Raw genomic sequence first — 23,643 nt, forward strand, 5'->3', positions numbered from 1 at the left:
CTTGTCTGTGGGGATTCAGGAAGTTTAGAAAGAATCAAGATGTCTCATTAACAAAGCAGTTTGTTGTATTTTGGTAACATTTTAAGTAATAGTTTACAAGAGATACCTGGGTCTACAGGAACATGGGACTGAATGACCTGTGCACTTTAGGGTAAGGTCAACAGTGCATGTCACACTGAAGACTTTCCCAGGAGAGCCCACTGTCTAAGGTCTGGTGCCTTCTGGATAACAAGCCTTCAGAGTATTGGGCTTTGTTTCTGAATCCCCCAAGTCTAAAACAGTATGTCACTTGAACACACACACATGCATGCATGTGCACATGTACACACACACACACACCCCTGATATTTTTTATGACTTGGAAAAAAGATGGACTGTTTGTTGAAATCAGAGATTCACACGGACAGCTTGAAAGTGTCTGAGCTGGCTAGTAGGAAGCAATTTTTTTTCATATAGATGAATGTGGATCAATGGGGATTGTTTTCCTCCCTTCACAGGTTGAATTTTACACTTTTCCTTTAGCAGGCAACAGTGAAGAAAAAAACTTTCTGTAAGTTGAGATTTTCTCAAAATTGTAATTTGATAGTTCAAAAAGCCTTTAAAAAAGTTTTAATTGCCCTCTAACATTTATCTTCCAGATCCTCTAAGAATAACTTAACCTTTGTCTCCCTTCCTGGTTCAGACAGGGCCTTGATGTTTGCAATTATGCTGAAATGTGAGTGCAGATGGCTGGGCTGCAGCTGAGGGAAAGGAATATGTAACTCTCATTAGCTACTTATTTTAATATTTTATTAAATGGATACCAGTTTAAGAGCATGAAAAAGACAAGATTAGCAAAGACAATTGACAATTGTGACAGTGTAGAATTGAGTACCTAGCACAATTCTGGTCACACGCATACACACGATAAAGGTCTGGTGACTCGAAATCATAGATTCTGCCCCTTGCGATGGGATGTGATTTTTTTTCCCCTTCTCTAAGGTGACCGGCTTAGAATCACAGAATGAGAACAGGATCAGTGCCACAGACAAATTCCTTCTCTTACAGATGAGAAAACATGTCCAAACTGGTTGGTGACTTGTCCAAGACCACATAGCTGGTTAGAGTTGGACATAATTCAAGGTCTCTGGATTTCCATATCACCTTCATTTTATTTTACCTGGTGATCTTTAATTTATGAATTTTGTGTCTTCACTTTTAAGATATTTATTCTTCCATAGACACCATCTTTCAAAAGGTTTTGATTAGGAAACAAACAGTAGTCTTTAAGAAAAAGAATGATTTTGAACAAAATTTTTATTTACCAGATGCCCACAACTGCCAATTACAACATCTGAACACATGAGAGAGGTGTTGCATAGTAATTAAGAGCTCAGGAGCTGAAGTGAGATTGGGTGTGACTCCTACCACTGTCATTTACTGGATGATTTTTGGGCAAATCACCTAATTTCTCTGTGACTCAGTTTTCCCATCTGCAAGATGGGAATAACATTTATACCTCCCTCAGGGTTGTTATAAACACTAAATAGGGTTATGCATTATATGGGTTGAGTAAACCATTCAGTTAGCTGGGGAACATGTACTTTTTCTAAGTGTGTGATGTTTCTTAGTTATTTTCATGTTGGGATACCCTTGCAGCCATGTCTCAGAATGGGGCCAGAGCAGGAAACTGGGAAGCATCCCAAACTACCTTCATCTCCCTACAGAGCTAAACAAGACATATGGAAGTGGGACTCAAATGGAAGGGCCCATTGCGTGGAACATTAGAAAGCAAATGAGAAAAATAGGTGACAGGAAGCAGGAGAGAAGGGGGATCACAGATAACCCCTCTGAGCCTGGGTGTTGATAGAATAAATGGACTATTGACAGAATTTGGTAGCCTAAAGGGGATATTCTTTTTAGGAGTAGGTAATGAGTTTTTTCCTCTGAACTCAGGTCTTCTCCTTTAGGAATTCTTAGGTAATGTCAAGTCAGAACACCTTATCCTGACTTTCCTGATAGTTTTATAGTTACTAAATTAATTTTATTTCAAAAAAAAAAAAAACCCAACTGTAACTGCGAAATGCAAGACTCTAGGGAATAACTCCTAGCTAGCTATGCCATGAAACTGAAACCTATAGGATGCTGTGTCTGGTTTGAGCTCCTGGGGCTAGCAGAGAAGGAGAAAGATTAGAAAAGAATAGCTGGTCTAGGGAGGAAATTCAGAAAGCTAAATGCTGAAATATAGACCATTCAGTAAAGGTGAAAAGAATTGAGATTAGCTGTTAACTGAAAATAGAAAAGTAGAATGGGGATGAGAAGACAGTCTGACTGCCTTAAGTCTATTTTCTGTAGTGAATCAAGTCTGAAAAACAGAAGCTAAGAGAGGATATATTTGGTTCCTGTTGCTGCTGTAACAATTGCCAGAAGCTTAGTGGCTTAAAACAACGCACATTTATTCTCATATAGTTCCGGAAAGTAGAAGTCTAAAATGGGTCCTAGGGCTACATTCTTTCTGGCGGGTCTAGGGAAGGAGTCATTTTCTTGCTTGGTCTAACATCTGGAAGACAGCTACATTCCTTGTCTCATGGCTCCATCCTTGATCTTCAAAGCCGGCAGTGTAGCTTCTTCCAATATCTCTCAGTCTGCTTCCATTGACACATTGCTTTCAGACTCTGACCCTCTTGCCTTCCCCTTACAAGGACCCTTGCAATTACATTGGGCCCACCCAGATAATCCAGAATAACCTCTCTACCTAAAGATCCTTAACTTTATCACATCTGCAAAATTCCTTTTGCCACATAAGGCAACATATCCACATGTCCCAGGGATTAGAATGTAGACATCTTGGGGAGCTATTATTTAGCCTACCACTAAGGGAGACATGAGAATGTAACTTCTGTCATGTGACTCGCTCCCCCTCTCCTTCTATGCCTGTTTCTATGCTCTGCAGACCATTCTTCTGTCATCTTAATTGAAAATTTCTCAGGTGCAGGCTACACCTCAAAGGGTTAACTAGATACTTTCCCTATAGAAGGCATTGTTCTTTCCTTCTTTTTTCTGTGGGACTTCCCTAGCACGCTCTCTGGGCCTGCTTCCCCAAATTCTCAGGTCTTTTTTCTCTTGTTGCATTTTATAGCTGATGGTCTCCTATCAGCTGTGATTTGCATCTGCAATACATAAAGTTACATTTGCATTTGTCTAAGATTGCTATGTGTTCAATCTAGAGGAGAGAGCTCAGTTCAAAGACAGCTGCTTTGCATCTTTCTTGCAGCACAGCAGCTAGGTGACCATCTGCTTGGTTCTTGGACCCTGTCCCCACCCAGAACCCAGACTTCTAACTTAGTAACTCCTATCCCAATAACCACACAATTGGAAGAATCCCTGTTCACCAAGCCTTGATGTGTGAGTGCCACAGGTCAGAATTCATTGCTCATTGGGAGAAAAATGAGAGAATGCTATAAGAATGCTGGAGAGAAGTTTCCAGCATTGCATGGAATGCAATGACATATGTATTGACCTGTGACATATGCATGGACCTTGAAAGCATCTTTGGAATTTTTAGAAAACATATTAGGAAGATGGGGACTTCCATATTAAACTTTTGGAAGGATCCCTGGGGAGCTGGGAGAAAGACAGGAAGAGAGCAGCTGCTTTGGGATCCAACCAATACCCTCTCCTCCCTGCTCACACAGGATTCCAACCAAATCATACATCCCCAAATCTCAACCCTTCTGAGAAGCTTTCTCTTTTCTCCTTCATGGAGAAGCTCAATCCATCCCTTGAACTCTCACAGAACTTTTTCATCATCCCTGTATTTCTTATCACTTCTTAACCAACTTCCCTCAGATTCAACTTTGGTTAGGTATTTGACATTATCTAATTTAATTCTTAGTCTAACCCTGCAAGGTAGATGTTTTCAACATTACTATTTTACCGATAAAGAAGCACAGATAAGTTAAATATCCAGCCCAAGGTCAGACAATACACTCCACATGCCTGAGTTCTGGGGTGCCAATTTCAAACCTGGGACTCATTCTATCTGTCATAGCTGCATCCAAATAAAACTATGTGTGTAGTTGGCCCGTCGTCCCTGGGGGTTCTGCAGATTCAACCAACCAGGGATCAAAGGCATGCGAAAAATCAAGAAAGCTCCAAAAAGCAAAACTTGGATCTGCTAAGGGCTGGCAACTATTTTGATAGCATTTACATTGTATTTACAACTATTTACATGGCATGCATATTGTATTAGGTAGTATACGTAATCTAGAGATGATTTAAAGTACATAGGAGGATGTGTGTAGGTTATATGCAAGTACTACACCATTTTATATGAAAATAAAATGTTTGAGCATTTGCAGGTTTTTATATCCGTGGGGAGTAGGGGTCCTGGAACCAATCTTCTGAGTATACTGAGTGACAACTGTACATATATCTTCTTTATAAAATGGGAACTACTTGAGGTCTGGAACAATCTCTTATTAATTTTGTAAAGCACTCCCCATACTATCTGGTACAGTGCCTGACAAACAGTGGTTGCTCTATTAGAGTCTGATAAGTGAATGGATAAGTGAATTTATGAAGCAATAAATAGATAATTCTTGAAAATAGAAATCGAGAATAATAAGGTATTGTTACATTATGTTAAGGGAGGGAGAGAAGAAATGGTTTGAAATATAATTCTGTACTTTAGACAAGTAAAGTTCCTCTTATTCTTCATCGTTATGTCATTATTTTGCTCAACACATAATAATTTGGCAAAGATAAATGTTGACCAAGTGTTCTGATTATTCAAGGCAACGAACTTGTATCTATTATATAAATTCATTGCCAGCGGACACGTTAAGTTTTGGGAACTGTAGTTTTATTAAGTGACGTAATATATGTTCACGTTGATTAAGGTTTAGGTAAATTTTACTTTACTACTCTTTCTTTCCCTCTTTTCTGATACCCTTTATTACCACTTTTATTTCTTGCTTTTATAAGATATAAAACAACTGGAGTCCATGTACAACTAGAAACTTCATTCTAGAAAGTCCTTCTTTATAATTTAAAAGAGAATGAGATGGAGATGTTCAAAGGCTATGGGTCACACCAGTGTTCAGAGAGGCTCTCATGGGAATGCCTTCTGACCTCTCCACCTTTGGAGCTCAAAATAAGCCACAAATTTCTGTCTTCCTCAACTTGAAGACCAGTTTCCCACTCTTCATTATCTGGCTTCCAAACTGAATTACAGAAAGTCCAGAAATCCTGCCAACAATATTTTGAATAAGACACAGAAGTTAAGGTCAAAGGGAAAAAAAGACTTCTACCCTGTCTGTCTTGTTCCTCCACTGTCTCTTTCCTTACTCCTAATAACCTACTCCGAGTGATGACTATGTAAGAGACAGGCCATAAAAGCATGAGAATTATCTCAATTTCCATGGGAATCCTTGAGTAGGGAGTAGCCAGTGCTTGGGAAAAACAATACTTTTTATTTTTTCATTTTAAAATAGCAGCACAAGGCTGGTGATATTATAATGTAACTCTGAGCTGAGCTAGGTAGCAGCAGAGGTCTCCAAATTTGCTTTCTTTGTCTCTCTGTAGGAGTGCTGTCCAGAAATGTATATCCTCTATGCTTTCAGGATCAGTTGCATTATTTCAAGGTGGAGACTTTCTGAAAGGAGCTTATCTCCCATGTCAGTCAAAAAGATCTTTGTTGAGTTCTATTCTATTCTATTTATGCAATAAACATTACCCAACACCCATGTGCAAGATGCTGTGATAGGATAGTAGGACAAATACAGTAGAACAGTAATAATAATAGGTAACTTTTAAGGAGTATTTACTGTGTGCTAATTGCGCTTCTAAACACTTTAATGCCTTAACGTATTTAGCTCCATAATATATATGTGAGGTAGGAACTATATTGTCACTATTTTACATAGACAATTGGAAGCTTAGAATTTAAGTAACTTGCCCAAAGTCACTCCACTAGTAAGTAAGAGTTGGAATATAAACGAAAGCAGTATAGAACTGTACTTTTATCCTCTATACCATCCTAGGAGTTAAAGCAACTTTAAAGTTATTTTCTAGATTCTCTGGGAGATCAAAGAAGTAAAATATGGTACCCACCCTCAATGGGCTTGTTATCTCACTGGGAGTACATACACATGGAACTCTTAGACACGCATTCACGAGAAAGTAGAGTAATTGGGTGAAAATGTGCTGTCCATAACTTTAGCAGAAGGAAAGCATTCTATCCCTTGCTCTGCAACTTACTAGAAATCTAAGAATAACATCGTATGAGATCTTCGAAAAATATTTTAATTTACACAAACCTCAATTTTTCTACTTTTAAAATAAGGGTAGGGCAAATTAAAAGCTCTGTAAGGTCCATTAAATATGATCACAAAACAGAGGATCTTATGTTAGAGGAGAGAGAAAGCACTCTAGGCTTTTGCAGTTACAGAGGTTTCAGGAAAAAAAGTGAGATTGTTCTGGTCCTAGAGCATTAGAATAGTTTTAATTGTCATATGGGTGGCAGTCAGGAGGCAGGTTAAGGAGGAAGCCAATGGGACTAGGTATACAAGTAGTTATGGGGAGCCAAGGGAAATAAGCTTAGAAGTGGAGGACTTTGGAAGCAAGAAAGTGATGTTTGAAACTGAATCAGTTGATCAGCAGTTCTCAGAAGTGTGGTCCTGGGACCAGAGATATAAATTCTCCGGTCCCGCTTCCGACCTCTTGAATGAGAAACTCTGGGATGGGGCTGAGAAATCTGTGTTTTAACCAGACCTTCTGGTGATTGGGGTATATATTCAAGTTTGAGAAACTTCATGGTAAATAATAGAAAGCCATTACAAGCAAGTAGGAAAGTGTTTGTACTCTAGTAGTGAGTGCAGGATGTATTCAAGTAGGAAGAAGGAAATGGTAAGGTGGGATGTCCTAGTAACTCAGGCCTGGAGAAAGGTGCTAAATTTAGATATGGAGAGGAAAAGCCACATTTAAGAGAATTTTCTAGGAAGAAAGAACAACATTTGTGATAGATTATCTACAGGGAATGAAGAAGACAAACAGTTTAATGTGAATCAGAGAGTTTATAAATTATGGGAAGGAGAATATTGTAATTACAGATAAACATGGGGTGTTGGGAAGGGGGACGGAATAGAAAAGGAATCTGTGGTACTATTTACAAGTCATTTCACAGCTCAGGTCCTCGCTTTCTCATTTATTTTCTCGAGATGTTGACTGTGATGATCTTGAAGTCTTAGTTTATAATAGCTAGAGAAGATATTAGAGCTTTTCTCACTAAAGTTATTTCCTTCCTTCCTCCCTCCCTTCCTTCCTTCCTTCCATCTTTCCTTCCTCTCTCTCTTTTCTTATTTTTCACTGAAGACAAGAGAACTCAAATAACTTTCTTAAGATCACCAAGCAAATTAGTGACTGAGCTGAAAATAGGGTTTAGTTAAGGGCAAATGTTACCATGTTTACTGTTTTCTTTCCTAAATTTCCTTCCTACTGTTACATAATATGTTATAGGCTTTTTTGTGTGTAAATGTTCCCTCATTGGCACAGGATTTTCTGTAAGATAATAATAATTAATAATAATAATAATAGTAAATAATACACCCTGTCATTTATGGAGTGCATTGTCAATGTGCTAGGCATTACTGTAAGTGCTTCACATATAATAACCAATTTCATAAGAACCTTTTGAGGTAGGTACCATTATCATCTCCAATTTACAGATGAGAAAACTGAGGCTTAGAAATTTGCCAAAAGTCACACATGTAGTAAGATAAATCTGGTTACTTTGACTTCAACATTCATGCCCTTAACCACTGTGCTATACTGTCTATTGCCTTTTAGGAAAAATTGCTTAGTTTTGGCATTAGCTACATTCTCTGGGGAATACCTCAATGTTTCACTTCACTTTCTCTCTGGGAACAGCCTCTTTGACCCGAATCCTACTTGCTTTGCAAACTCTTCCAGTTATATAACCTGAGACGGGAGTTTTGCCACACTTAGGAGTTGGACATTTTCTCTGCCAAGGTCGGGGAGAGATTGAACACAATCCAGCATGCTGCTTGTGACTATAATAATGGACTCAAGATCTGGAAAGTATCTTATGAAATCATCTGGACAGATCCAGATGTCATATGACTTAGCTGTTATTCAAAACAGCTGGTTTTGTCTTTTCTTGACGAATTTTCTTCAGCAATGGAAAGTTGGCCACATTTAGTTCACTATGTCCATGGTTTCATCACCATACGGTTAGTAAGTTCTCCTGAACCCTCCTGTTTTTTTTTTTTTTTGTGAGGGCTTTTTCACTCTTAGAGGTGGCTGGCTTTTGAACAATTTTTAAATGGATATGTCATTATTTATATCTTTCTTGTTTGAAGCATCACAGTGCCTTAAAGTCATTCCAGGAACTCTTGCTTAGGTCTGGGTATCAGCTTGGGTGAAGCTGGGAGCTCTGGGGCTAAGGACAAAGTCTCATTATGGGCAGCATATAACTATCCCCCTCTGTGATCCTCCCACCTCCCTGGAGTCCCACAAAGGTGTGTGTGACAGGGGAGAGTGGGGTGTCAATTAGTGAGAGAACCCTAAACCACAGTCTTCTGACCTTGTCGTAGGGATTCCCTATTTTCCCTCTCTGTGTTTTCTGCCTCTTCCTTTACCACTCACTCATCAAAAGCAATCCTTCTCTTTCGGATGAAGCCAGCATATCTCCCCAATGAGTTTAGGGTCTTGGAAAACAAAGGCCAGAAATGGGATACCATCTTCCACCAATATCCGCTTTCGGCCTCACAACACAGCTCCCTCAGAGGTAAGAAAGCACGAATGCCTAGCTACCTTCTTTTTTTTTTTTTTTTAAAGAAGATGTTGGGGGTAGGAGTTTATTTACTTATTTATTTTTGCTGTGTTGGGTCTTCGTTTCTGTGCGAGGGCTTTCTCTAGTTGCGGCGAGTGGGGGCCACTCTTCATCTCAGTGCGCGGGCCTCTCACTGTTGTGGCCTCTCTTGTTGCGGAGCACAGGCTCCTGATGCGCAGGCTCAGCAATTGTGGCTCACGGGCCCAGTTGCCCCGCGGCATGCGGGGTCCTCCCGGACCAGGGCTCAAACCCGTGTCCCCTGCATTAGCAGGCGGACTCCCAACCACTGTGCCACCAGGGAAGCCCCTAGCTACCTTCTTGAAAGTCAGAAGAAAAACTATAAGTAGAGGAAAACATGAATTAACACCTCAATACCTTAATATTTTATATGTTATTATTATTACTTTTAATAGTTGCTACAGGCCACCTGTTTTCTGCCTGTGTGCCGTGAGGAGTGAACTCTTGCCCACACCTGGCGTGCTTGCACCTAGATTCAGGGATCCTGTGATTAAAATGAAGGTCCAGTGACCTCACATGGTCTTCGACACTTGGAAATATCAGGGATATGGGGAGACAGAGTGTGTTTCTCCCCCAGGTGATGGAGGAAGAGGATACATCATCAGGTAGGGCCAGGCTCTATTAACTTGCCTACATTCAGCCTGCACTTGACTGACAGGGAGCAAACAAAGATGCTGCGAAGATAGACTTTTCCCCACTGCTTCTAAGTGAGTCAGGGCCTCGCTTTCTTTTTACGTCATTGCTTTGCAGCCCAGTACCTTCCTGGCTTTTAACATGTAGTTTTCCTCCTATCGTCCCCCGTACAGAGTCACCAGAAATTGCTTCTGGCTTTTCGCCAGGCAAGTACTGTTTAAGGCATATAATTCACTCAACCCAGTGAGAGAAAATGAGCTTAATGCAATCAAATATTAATACGCCAGAAGTTAAGGGAAGCTGCTACAAACTGTAACACCAAGTGGTATAAGATAGTATTAAATAAGTAGATATGATGATGCTGGTGACCACGTATGACATGCTATTTACGTGCCAGAGACCGGGCTAACTTTTACATGCATCATCTCATGCACTCCACCCGGAAACCTTTTACAGCAGGAACTAATGTTATCTTCATTTTACAAATGACGGAACTGAGGCCGAGAGACATTAGATAGCTTGCATAAGGTCCCATAGATTGGAAGTGGCTATTGAAAACTAGCCTAAACCAATTTATTCATATCCAACTCTTAGGTTCTTTTTGGTAGATAACTGTAGTTATTACTGGTTAGTGGTGGGTGATGGTTAGTTATTTCTCCACAACTTCACTACCAGCTAGTGAAAGCAAGACCACCATATATATAATGAAACCCAATTGTTCCGTACTTACTTAGGCAGGTAGCTACTAACAAGTTGGTGCAAAATATTTATACAACTGGCTCTGTCCTCTCAATAAAGGCACAATTCTTTGTGCTCCGACTATAACGTGTAGGAAAATTTTACTCTGACAGTAATATTCTGAGGTTGGATTCTAATACCTTTGTAGCTGGTATCAGGCAACAAGAAATCTCTGTATCAAGGCCTAGATATAGGACTACTTAGGGATCGAGCCACAGGTGGCGTCTCTAAGAGTAAAGAACTATTTACATTCTTACCACCTTTCTATGGAGTGGGTGTGAGTTTGCACAATAGTGTCTCTAGCACAAATGACTTGAATATCATTATTATGACTGGAGAGAGCCCATTCCCTATTGAACAAGCCTGCATGTAAAAACTCACTTCTAACATGCTCTGCTAACTGACAAAGCAATTGGTATTGCTCTCTATAAAGACAGCTGAGGCACTCAACAGCAGCCACCTCTGGAATGGGGCCTTTTTCACAAGCCTGCTGACTGCCACTGTGATTACAGCAAGTGGCTGAAGCTAACACTTACCCAGTGTCACACTGTAGCAATTACAAGCAGCTGAAATTTTTCATTTCATTGTTTGGGTTTTCCTTATTTTGTGTTTGTCTTGCCCAACTGAAATATAAACTCCATGAGAGGATCTTGTCTTTTTGTTTCACTGGGGATTTAAAAACATGTAATAGTCTACGGCACATGGCAAGCATTTAATAAGCATACTTTTAATTTATTGAAAAAATAAGTGAGCAATTGAGGCCAGTCTTTTCCATCTCAACTGTGATCCTATGAAACCAAGTCAGTAAACTTGTAGAAGGAGTCTTTAGTCTTTTATAGCAGGTTGCCTGTGAGGGGCCCTGGTGATGAATCAACCTGGGGTAGTTGAGGTAAGAGCTTGAACATAATGAAAATAGCTATCATGAAGAGAACTTACTGAAAGAAGAGGTTAGAAAATACTGTGTTGGAAGGTTATAATAGACAAAAGTGACTTCTATGCACACTTTTGACACAACTGACATTGTCAATTCCATTTTTTTTAAATGAATTTATTTTTATTTCTGGCTGCGTTGGATCTTCATTGCTGCATGCAGTTTTCTCTAGTTGCAGCGAGCGGGGGCTACTCTTCGTTGCGGTATGCGGGCTTCTCATCGCGGTGGCTTCTCTTGTTGTGGAGCATGGGCTCTAGGCACGCGGGCTTCAGTAGTTGTGGCACGTGGGCTCAGTAGTTGTGGCTCATGGGCTCTAGAGCGCAGGCTCAGTAGTTGTGGCGCACGGGCTTAGTCGCTCCATGACATGTGCTATCTTCCTGGCCCAGGGATCGAACCTGTGTCCCCTGCACTGGCAGGTGGATTCTTAACCACTGCACCACCAGGGAAGTCCTCATCAATTCCATTTTTTTCAGCCATCTTACAGTTTGACATGGCTTGTTATTTAATTCATGATTAATATAAGTGAAAACCTAAAGCTCTACCTGGGAATGATTCAATTGTGTTTGGAAACAGAGCTGTCATTTCTGGCGTTATATCCTAATGCATGAATAATAATAATACCGTATATTCTTTAGCATTTTCTTCATCTTTCTATCATTTGGACCACTGAGGAGTATTTCATATTAACTAACCTAGAGTCATTTTCCATAATGTATCATATATTAATGTGTCAGATAAAAAAATACAGACTTTAACATGGTATCACATTGCATTAGTAAACTACTTTTTCATTTTCTGCCTAAACATAAGCAATGGGTGGACTTTCTTTAGTTCAAATAGAAGTAGGTTAATTCAGGAAAATGGTAGATGCCAGACTCATACATTCTCTCTCCACCAAAATGACCCTGGAGGGGCTTCCCCTGCACTTGAGAGTCAATCTTGATTTTAAGGGGCCATGTATGGAGGATCCTGGGGAGTTGAGAATTTCAGTTCTAGAATTGACCTGATTTTCCACAGATGTTTCCTTATATTCTACTAAGGGTTTTCAAGATCACCCCTCTGTCTCATGAGCCAGCTATCAGTAACAAACTTCATCGATCTCAAGTTTTCAATGAGCAGTCAACAAGAAGGCTTTTCCACTCTTGAACCAAATGAATCTCTCTATATGGGTCCAGAACAGTGGACATAAGTCCTCTGGGCTCCCTTCTCTCCATGAGCATCTGCTGGGGTTCTGTCTACGTGACTCAGATCTTGGCTGAAAGAACTTAGAAAGCTCATTTCTTCCTCTGCTTTTCAGATCCGGCTGTAGTACTCTCCAGCTGTGGAATCTTGTTGCTAACAAGTGTTTTAGGAACTTTTATTTATCTTTAATGAGTATTTATCACATTTTTTGGAGCCAAGAAAAGACATGTCCTTTTTGCTCCTGTAGAAACAAGGTTTGTGGTATTTCTTCAGAAGGCAGCAGCCTGGAACAGATCTGCCCTTTTTCACTGATGCTCACAATTTCCCATGTCCAGCAGGGGGCATCTGCAACACAGATTTAAGCTGGATTGGATTTAAATTGGATGTCCTTGACAGGGGACAGGTTGGAACACCTCTTTCAGAAATGTGTCCTAAATCCCCTGTCCTACACTTCCCAATTTTTCTCCATCCTGTCTTCCTTCCTGGCTGTTCCCGACATATGTCCAATCTCAGAACTACTCTGTGCCTCAGGAATACTTTTGTTTAAGTAAATCCTGGTAAATTTTGGTCTCATGATGGATTCTGATTAGACTGAGTGATTGTAATTACCCTCCCTGCCTCCTCTCATCAGAGTGTGTCCTATCTGGTGTGAGGGACTGAAGGGCATACTCCGTTTCAGCCCCCATTCGTCTATTTCCAACTTCTCTAACAGACAGAAATCGAGTTCAGTTAGAGTCCTTGCAGTCATTTAATTACACTACCTCTCTGCAGTTAACCAAATCAGAGACATCTAAGTCCTCGATGGCTTATTTTGTGCTACACCCCAATATTTCACCCACCCACCCAAAAATGCAGTTTTACTGTAACCTAGCAATTCAATTCATTCATTCGTTTGCTGATTCATCAATTTATATAGTAAACATTTATTGCATGTCTGTTAAGTGCTAGGCCCTGGGCTAAGTGCTGAGACTGGAGCTGTGAACAAAACAGATATTGATCCTGCTCTTGGGGACCTGACATTCTAATGGGAGAGACAGACAGGACTCAAATAAATACACAGAGACATAATGCAAATTGATAAGGACCATGAAGGAAAAATACAGAGGCCTCTGAGAATATAGTAGGGGCAGCTGTTAAAGCATGTGTCTCCTATTACACTATCTTCATGTTATCACATTTGAACTCCTTGAGGCTAGGGTCTATGTTCTTTTATTAATATATCCCCTCCACTTTTATCAATCAGTAGAAAAATATCTAGCATATAGTTTACATGTATATGTCCTACATTCCCTTGTTCCACGTGTCGCTGAAGCAAGGAACACCTTTGTAATTCTTGAAACACCTAGCACAGGACTTTATATATAGCGGTTACTGACAAATTTTACTTGAATATAATTGTATTTTTAAAAATTCTGCTATGTTTTTGTTTTAGTGATTGCTTGTACTGTTTTCCACACTTATTCACCCTAAGGTAATAATTTTCACTCAATTCACCAATTAGTTGGAAGGACAGAGGTGGTCCAGGGCCTTTTGAAAGCATACCCACACAGGGCACAGATTTAAAATTGCACAACCCTACAATTATTCAAACTCTTTTCAGTTTGAAATCACTAATGTGAGCCATCTAGTGAAAAGATTATCTTCCTCTGAACACTTAATTAAAATTTCACCCAGGCATTTCCAATGATTTTATTTCAAAACAAGTTTTTCTTTGTAAAACCAAAGGATAACAGGGTTGGGGGTGTGATGAGAAGAGATATGAATCATTTCTTGTTAACAGCCATTAATGTAATATAGCCAGGAAAACTGCCTGGTGGGTGGTCAAACAGAGCCAAGGACTGAGTTGAAATCATAAACACATTAAAAAGTTTTCTCCTCTGGATGGGTTTGTTTTTGACATTAAATGAATGTCAGATACATTCAAGCTTATTTTTAAAGGAGAAAATAAAATGGAAGCTTTGAGCTTTTGTTTTGCTTGATTTTCCATTTGTTGTTTTTTTTTTTTCATTCCCATATTTGGATATGTCCGTATGGTGGGGAGGAAAGGGAGAGGGGGGAATGAAATATTATTCCAGGAACTCTTAAGGAGAAAAACAAACGTAGTAACACAGTTTATTCCTACAGAAAGAGTAAAATGTTTCAAGTAGTTTCAGGCTCAGCACTGGTCAACTTTTCAGCTTTTAAACATTCACTGTTTTATAAGAGAGACAATAATGTTATTCACTCCCTATATGCTGTCAAACTCCTAATTCAACCGAATGGTCTTCCCGACTTATGTGCGTTAACATTTTAACGTCCTATGTTTGAGCCTATACTAAACCATAGAGAGAAGTATTTTCTGAAGCACTGCATTTCCTTTCTCCCTTACATCCCCAGGGCAAGTATGAGGAAAAGAGTAATCTGGTGTTCTGGCATGTTTCTCTACTTTGAGGAAGTGAAATCTGATTTTCTATGGGCAGCGTTATAAATGGTTGATTTCTAGATTATCCCACAAAAAGACAATTTAAATAGTGATATAGATAAAATTATATGAGGATTCTGGTTCATTCTAGTTTTAAAAGTCTTTTGTGGGATGTCTTGGAGAATTTAACCACCATGTATAGACAGTGTTTTCATGGGAAAATGCATCCTGAAAGAATTAGCAAAAGAAAAATTTGAAATAGATTTGTAAGACAGGATGCCACTTCTTCATGTAGAGACAGTCTTTGAAGGCACCTTTCAATAGTTTTACCTTTTTTTGGTTTTCATATCAAATTTGCTGAAGGCTGCATACTCTACAGAGGTCCTCCATCATCCACCCTTCCATCAGGAAGGGGAGGCAGAGTGAGCAGTCTTCATCTAACATGGCATTCTTCTCTCTCCAGTCACACTTTACACTCAGGCAACGCAGAACCACTTTTGCATCCCTTCAAATGATATACACATTATCCTCTTCCTACCCGGAAGTCCCAGCCTTTTCTTGTCTACCTGGCTAACTGCTATTCTACCCCTGCCTCTTCTGAGAAGCCCCACTGACTCACCCTTGTGGACACTGGGGTCCTCCCCCAGTGCTCTGCTGTTCACCTTTGTGGACACTGGATGCCCAGAGAGATGCTGCTTTCTGGGCATCTTCTTCTTTAATACCTGCTTGTGATTGCTCACAAGCTTGAGACTTCAATAGGCTATAAGTACCCTGCAGGCAAAGACAAAACCCTGTGAGTGTTTGTCTGTTTACTGTGTACTGATGACACAGTAACATGATCAAGGAGTAAAGTAGTATGAATAAATGAAATTTTAAAATGCTCAACCCCTTCATTCTAATAACCTGTTCATGTCCAACTTACTTTTTCACTAGGCAATCAAACACAAATATCTCTCTGCCTTTTACAAAAGCAAATGGCTCAAATGGAGCAAAAGAGGAAAAGAAAAAAGAAACAGAAGTTGAGATGGGGAAAGAAAATGCAAAACAAAAATCTAAAGAACCAACCAAACTACCAAGCACGGGAGAAACATTCATTAGACATTCATTAGATAATCTTTAGCTAAATATTGGTGAGTGAACTATTGGGTCAAGTGAAACTCAAACAGTTGCTTCACGACTTCCCCTTATGGGCAGGAACTGAGGGGCATGTGGAGCAAGCAGAAGAGGTATTATGGGTGGAGTTCTTCAAGTTCTGGGTGGGATCGCGTGTCTTGATGGAAAAGATGAACCTGCTGCTTCTGGCTGTAGTACTATACACTGGCCAGCAGAGGGTAGCCACATGTATTGCATGCATTTTCCCCCCCAAATACTGTTTTCTTCATCCTTCAGATAAATATAAAGTTGGCAGTTCTTGTCTCCAGAGGTAGAATATGGGAGGCAGTGGGCGTATTCATTCTTAGTAACATGTGGGAAATTTCTGAATGTTTTAATTTGGTAGTCAAAGCTAGGGAACATGGCTTGAGTTTGGCTGGAAAAAAATTATTATGCAGTTAGAACTAACTTGGAAGAAGCAGTATTATATGCCAATTGCTGCTTTACGTGATTCACATGCATTAACATATTTAATCATCACAAAAATTGTATAAGTATGTACTGTTTTATCGGTCCCACTTTCTAGGTGAGAAAACTCAACATTAGATTGTTTAAGCAAATTGCAGAGCCTGGAATCAAAGTACATTTATTCTTATTCTCATGTTTTATATAAGCTCCCTCAGCAGAACATTCTGTTTCAGCTGTAATGTGCTCAGCGGAGCTTGATCTGCTGTAATGTGGTACCTGAGTTGTCTTAAGCTGGAGAGCGGCCCTAGGGAGAGAACAGAGGCAGGAAGAAACGAAAAGGAAAAGATATTGTGGAGGTTACTAATTCTAAATCAGAGTTTCAAAATAACATTTACTATACTAAAGGAACCTATGATATGATTGAATATTTATGTTTTTTTAAGTTATACAGTATATGTCCTTAACTTTTTCTCCCTAATATCCATAATTGCTAACGTCACACATTTTATTTATTTAAATTGTCTCATCACTGTCTCCGTGTGAATGGATGAGGAAAGTGTGTTTATAGTAACAAAACTCTATCTGGCAACAGCATGATATCCTAATCCCGACACAGCTCTGTAAGGCTTCGGTTATGATCAGCACTGACCGGGAAATAAATGTCGGCAGATTTGTGAGGAACAAAAATCAAGATATTTTTAGTTCACTTTGGCAAATATTTTTGAATATTGACTATGCTTCCAAGCTTTGTGCTATGCACAGGGTTGAAAAGGTATTTAAGACTCAATTCCCACCTGCAAAAAGTTCTTATATCCAGCTTGGAAAACAGACACATAAATCAGTAACCATAATGCAGTGTGATAAGCCCTATCTTAAAAGCATGTATGAAGTGCCAAGGGGACAGTGAAAGGACAGCTTTTTGGGTCTCTCAGTATACAATGGCTTGTGTTATGGATTAATGCTTAAGATCTTCTTGGTGTTTTTGAATTCAGACTTGTGATAAAATGATGGGTAACTTAGGAGATTAGTTTTGAACTGGGCATGAAAACAGTTGCATTCTAGGGTGGAGAAGTGCCCAGAATTCTGACCATGTCTGTTCACTAAAATGTTGAAGATAGAAAGGAGTAATACGATTCTGTCAGTCTGTTGGTAATTAATACTCATCTATTGAAGGCTTACTGCGTGTAAGATACTACAATAGCCATTGTGGAACAATGGGCAAGGGGTTGGGAAAAAGCCAAATCTGTATAAAAGAAGAACAGTTTACAGAGAAGTAATCATCAAGCAGAATAATTTAATTTTATAGGTGCAAGTGGCTGAAAAAAACATTTAGGTTAACTCTGTCATCTTACAGATGAGGGAACGGAGGTCTGGCAATAAAACATGATTATTTTTTCAAACGTTATATGTCTAATTAATGGCAGAGCTGGGACCAGAGCCCTCAGAAGACCGGTAGGCAATACAGTGAGTTCCACCTGTGAACTTAAAGTCAGACAGCTTGGGGTCAAGTCCATTTCCATCACATACTGGCTGGGTTACCTTAATTAGGTTATTTGAATTCTCTGTCATTAGTTTCTTCACCTGTAAAATAGGACTACTATAGTATCTGCCATATATAACATGAAAGAATACATATAAAACAATAATTAAGATTAAAATGAGATAATGCATATTAGCCAGGGACATGTTAAGAGCTTGATAAATGTTATTAGAACTCACGTGTCCCAATTTCTACATTAGTATTCTTTCTGCCACAACAGTGAAATGGGGTTTTGCTCATTTTTGTTTCTTTGACACAGAATGAAATCCCTTTTTTAGATCTTTATGCTAATATGCTGGCCATTTCCCCTCATACATCTCTTCTTTCAGGGCCAAGGAGATTAAGATCAAGTTGGGAATTCTCCTCCAGAAGCCGGAGTCTGCTGCTGACCTTGTCATTCCATACACTGAGAAGGCGGAGAAACCAGCCAAGACCCAGAAGTGAGTCATGATTATGGATTCCACTCTTTTCCTCCAGAGGATGGCTATTCTTCAAGTGTATAGCGCCATCCCTCTTCTGTAGAACTCTCCCCCTTCAGTGACACATTGAAGATCATAAGAGTACTCAGAGACTTGGTTTGTGAATAGGATTTTTTTTCACTCTCTCGTGTATGGAGCATAATATTGCTTACTGGCAGGATGCTTAAAAAATGAAGATAAGGCCACGTATTGTGACATCATTGGAGAAACAGGCCGTGTCTTATAAAATGGCACCAGCCACTTCATCACACAGAAGTGTGGTTAAAAATACCTGCTCACTTGCTGTCCTTGGGTCAGGTGAGCATTGCTGATCCAATTAATTATGATCCCTGGATGCTCACCTGCTCAGGAAATATCTTGAGAGCTACTTCCTCAGCAGGGAGATACAAGTGGTGACATTTCCCTCAAGAAGAGGCTAAGTTCAAGGCAGACTATTAAGCCTAAAGGTTTCTTCTCCAAGGTATTGTCCCTTCAAGGTCTAAAAGAGGAGCAGAGGACTGTTCCCTGGTGGAGGAATGAATACTTGACCAGATACTCCTATTTAATGCACGTCAAGCAATTTTCCCCCAGTCCATAAATTAATAGTCCTGACAGGACTTCTGCAGTCCCTAACCACGCACCAACATACTTCTATCAATTTAGGCATAGAGGGAAGCTGTAATTCTGAATATTCACGATGTTATGGCAGTGAACATAGCCCACAATTTCATTGGCATTACGCTAACTTAATAACACTACTCACAACGTTCACGGTGTTTACCGTTGTGCCACTAGCTACACAGCCCGACATTGACTAGACAGATACACTCCATCTTCCCTTTAAAACAGAGGCACCACTAAAATCAAGAAAGGAAAGTGGGAAGAAGAAAAGCCAAATGTATTCAAACCCCTTCACTCTACTACCTAAAAGCTTTGAAGAGATCACAGAAGTGTGGTAAAAATATAGGAATCCCTTTTAACCTCCATTTCTTTTAAAATTTAATATTTGTATAAATTGGCCAATCTTTTCTCCAAATGACCTTCAAATTAATATAACAGGATTGGTTGGGGGATAGAGAGAAAGGTTATTCCTTTTAAATTTTTTTCATCAATCTAAGTGGATGTTTCCACTCTCCTTATATTACTTCAAAGTGATCCCAAACCAGAAATGAGGCATAATTGAGTTGTCTGCGCTTAGAAAAGGGAAGTTAATTCAATGTGGAGTGGCAGGCACCAGGCACTGGGAGAGAATAAGAACCACATTTCATAAGAGCAAAAGATCAAAAAGTCTATTTTGAAATAAACATTGTGGTGGTTATTGATCTGTTGGAATTAACTTTTAAAAAATAAATACAGTGCTACATTTCCTCCTTTGATTCTCTGCTTTAATATCCCACACAGACACTTGAACTATTTGGCTTAACAAGGATTTGGAGAGAAGAAGTTTTGGAAGATAACTTGGGGCTGACACTCATTGGATTATTTTCTCCTCTTGTCTTCTAGCCCCCTTTTTCATCCAGAAGTTTGAATTGTTTTGGAAAAATCTTTCTTATCCCTAGAGAATATTTGTGCATCTCTACTGCATTTTTAACAGTGACCATTACAAATTTTTCCTATCCTCTTCCAAACTCGTAAACCCCATTTCACTCATATTTGGCAAATTTCCATGCTTTTTAACAAGCAGGAGAAGACTGTGTTCTGCAGGAACTCAGCTGATCTCGCTTCTCCTCACTTAAAAGTTTCTCTGTATTTTTTTTTACCCACATTCTTCTCAAGGAGAAGAAGATAAATCTCAGAGGAGAAAATAGACCTTCTCCGGATGGAAGGTATTTTTAACTCCTCTCATCTTTTTAAAAAAAGCAATCCCTTTTTAAAAAAGCATTTTCTCTTTTTTAAATATATTTTTATTCTTCTCGTTAGGAAAAAAATTGAACCATTTAAAAAAATAGAAAAACGTTGCCTATATCCCTACCACCCAAGGCCAGCCTCTGTTACCATTTTAGTATTCTTAACTGTTCTTTTTCCCTCTAGACCCTCTTCCACTAGAACAAACAAGTACCATATTCCACTCTGAAAAACACCCTCCCAGCCCCTCACCCCTTCTACTCATATCTCTTCCTCTTGCTTACGCTGGAAAACTCTAGAAATGGAAAGTCACTGCTTTCAATTTCTTCTTTAACTCCTTTTGTCGGGTCTAAACCTTACTACCTAACTGAAACCATCATCACCAAGGGCTAACTCCTGACTCATGGACAGCATTTGACTCTGCTCACCAGTTGGCCACCTTAAAACTCTCCACCTTAACTTCTCATTTGGAATTCTCCCGCTGCCTTCTCTCTCTCTAAGGGCTCTCACTTTTGTCCACCCTCTATATGTGAGAATTCCCTAAGGCTCTGCTATAGGTCCTCATAATGAAAAATAAAGATGTTACAAGACCATGTAAATTTAGTTTACAGTAACTATTATCATGGCTCATAATATAATCAATTGCAAAATACTCAAGAGCTGGTGTAGATTATTTTATAGTTTATTTTATATTCTAGATGTTCATTTACTGTCTGTTGATGTCACTAATTTTAACTATCTTTTGTTGTTGCTGTTGTTTTGCCACTTTATAACTCTAGAATGACCTCCACACATAAACAGTCCCTAGCCTGTGCACGGGGGAGAACCACTACAAACTGTTGTCCTACATACACTCCGGCCTGGTAAACTGCAGAGTGAGCCTTACTGTGCAGATTAAAGATGGAAGCACAATGTTTGGCCCATGGATAGACATCAAAAAGTGGCTGGTGGGAATGTGAATTGGTACAGCCACTATGGAGAACAGTATGGAGGTTCCTTAAAAAACTACAAATAGAACTACCATATGACCCAGCAATCCCACTACTGGGCATATACCCTGAGAAAACCATAATTCAAAAAGAGTCATGTACCACAATGTTCATTGCAGCTCTATTTACAATAGCCAGGACATGGAAGCAACCTAAGTGTCCATCATCGGATGAATGGATAAAGAAGATGTGGCACATATATACAATGGAATATTACTCAGCCGTAAAAAGAAACGAAATTGAGTTATTTGTAGTGAGGTGGATGGACCTAGAGTCTGTCATACAGAGTGAAGTAAGTCAGAAAGAGAAAGACAAATACCGTATGCTAACACATATATATGGAATTTAAGAAGAAAAATGTCATGAAGAACCTAGGGGTAAGACGGGAATAAAGACACAGATCTACTAGAGAATGGACTTGAGGATATGGGGAGGGGGAAGCGTAAGCTGCGACAAAGCGAGAGAGAGGCATGGACATATATACACTACCAAACGTAAGGTAGATAGCTAGTGGGAAGCAGCCACATAGCACAGGGAGATCAGCTCGGTGCTTTGTGACCACCTAGAGGGGTGGGATAGGGAGGGAGGGAGGGAGGGAGACGCAAGAGGGAAGAGATATGGGAACATATGTATATGTGTAACTGATTCACTTTGTTATAAAGCAGAAACTAACACACCATTGTAAAGCCATTATACCCCAATAAAGATGTTAAAACAAAAACAAAAACAAAAAAAGTGGCAGGTGTATTTATCTGCATTCCCATCCATGGTGCCCAGGTCACTGTTGGCCCTGGGGGCAGGGCTCAATAAATGTCCATGAACTTGAGACTGGACATGAGCAGACACGTTGCAGGAAGGAAGGGAGAACTGAACAGGCACTTAAGTGCCAATAAATAACTTGGATTTCACTTTCCTTGTCAAGGGCGAGAGCACGTGAAAACATTATCAGGAGTGTTTAAATGTATGCCAGGGACTGTGTAGATATTTTTAAAAAGGAAGAAAACAAAAAAGAAAACCACCGGTGCTTAGAGAGGTTAAAATAATCTCCCAAGGTGAGAGTTAGTAAATGCCAGAGTTGCTTATAGCTGTAGTCATGGTTCATGGGGCTAAAACTTCTGTACTCTAAGTGTTGGGTAATTTGTGGCTTTCATCAACCAGACTAGCTCTGAGCAAACTGAACCGTTATTAATTTACACATTAATCTGACATGCATATTGCTGGGTAGATGAATGCTGCAGGGAACGCACTGTCGGACAGGGTAGAATGGGAAAAGCTCTCCATGGCTGACAAGCTATACCTCCAGGCAGTTAGTGCATCATTGCCTTGTAGGAGATTCAAGATGTAAATGTGGTAAGAGTACAGTAAAGAGGGAGAGAACACTTCCAGCTGAGATCATTACTTCCTGGACCAAATGGCATTTACACTGGCCATTATAAAACAGTTAATCATCTCTATAAATGTTTATTTTGCCTTTCATTTGAACTGGGCTCCTCTTTCCCTCCACACCCACACACAGAAGCTCCATGCTCATTCCCTGTGGGCAGCTATGACCTTGCAAACCAGGACACTTATTGGTCATTTAGATCTGCATCTATCTCATTTCAAAGGATTCAGACTTAATGGCAGATTCTGAGAATCAGGACAGGATGAACCTGTGGCACCTCCTAGGCTGGGAATCAGAATACTGGGCTTCGAGGTGTGGAGGATGTGTTCTGCTTGATTGTGTCCTTGAAACAATTTGGACTAATATTACCCCCAAGCGGGTTCTGCACATATCCTTTTCAGGAATTTAATCTTGGCTGTGAGGCACTGCTGATTGTGACCATTAGTCTGGTTCTAACAAGACCATTTGGGACAGCTTGGATCTGGTAACATGCTTAAGTTCAGTGTACCTGCTCTGGCCATTTCTTCTTCCTGTGCCCCTCCATACTAGCCAGAGGAAATGGAAGGCAGGAAGGTGATTTCATTTTACGAGGGGTATTTACAAAATCAGAAGGCGATTCAGCCTTCCCCTTGCTCTGTTTCTTTTGTTCAATTATTTAATGTCTTGTTGTTTCTGTCAACAATAAAGACTTGGCGGGTGTCATATGTACAACATGGAACCCACTATAGTGAAGAAATTAAGATTCGTAAGACTGTGCTAAAAATGTTGGTACAAAATAATATATACATAGGAAAAATTCTCAGCATGAAGTAATATAGAAGAGCCAAAAGGAGTTATTGACCTCTAGAAAATAGCTCTTTTTCTTGTTAGAAATAAAATGAGGCAGAAAAATATATGGGCATGCTTGTAATTCCTTCCTCATGTCATTTCTCCTCCCTGTGTTCCTTTACACTAGCCAGAAGAAAACGGGAGGAGAGAAAGTAGTTCACTCATTAAAAATAAATTTCCAAGGAATTAGTGTTGAGTTTTTGATCTATGATACATACGTTTCTAGCCAGGAAAATGAAACCATTTAGGATTATTCCACCAGGTTTGTTACTCTCAGTATTGGCATGTTTTAACCTTCAAATA

General features: G+C 39.7%; 1 protein-coding gene across 1 annotated transcript in view; it reads left to right on the forward strand.

Moving 5' to 3' along the window:
* Nucleotides 1-23,643, forward strand: part of RGS5 (regulator of G protein signaling 5) — a 52,725-nt gene that overhangs the window by 10,419 nt on the left and 18,663 nt on the right. The window contains exon 2 of the mRNA XM_022563276.3: nt 18,166-18,276. Coding sequence (XP_022418984.1) covers nt 18,166-18,276 — 111 coding nt within the window. The remainder of the gene's footprint in view (nt 1-18,165; nt 18,277-23,643) is intronic.

Source organism: Delphinapterus leucas, chromosome 1 (genome assembly GCF_059928025.1).
Source record: "Delphinapterus leucas isolate spDelLeu-1000000601 "Yukka" chromosome 1, BTC_Dleu_Yukka2, whole genome shotgun sequence".
In the NCBI taxonomy this organism is placed as follows: Eukaryota; Metazoa; Chordata; class Mammalia; order Artiodactyla; family Monodontidae; genus Delphinapterus; species Delphinapterus leucas.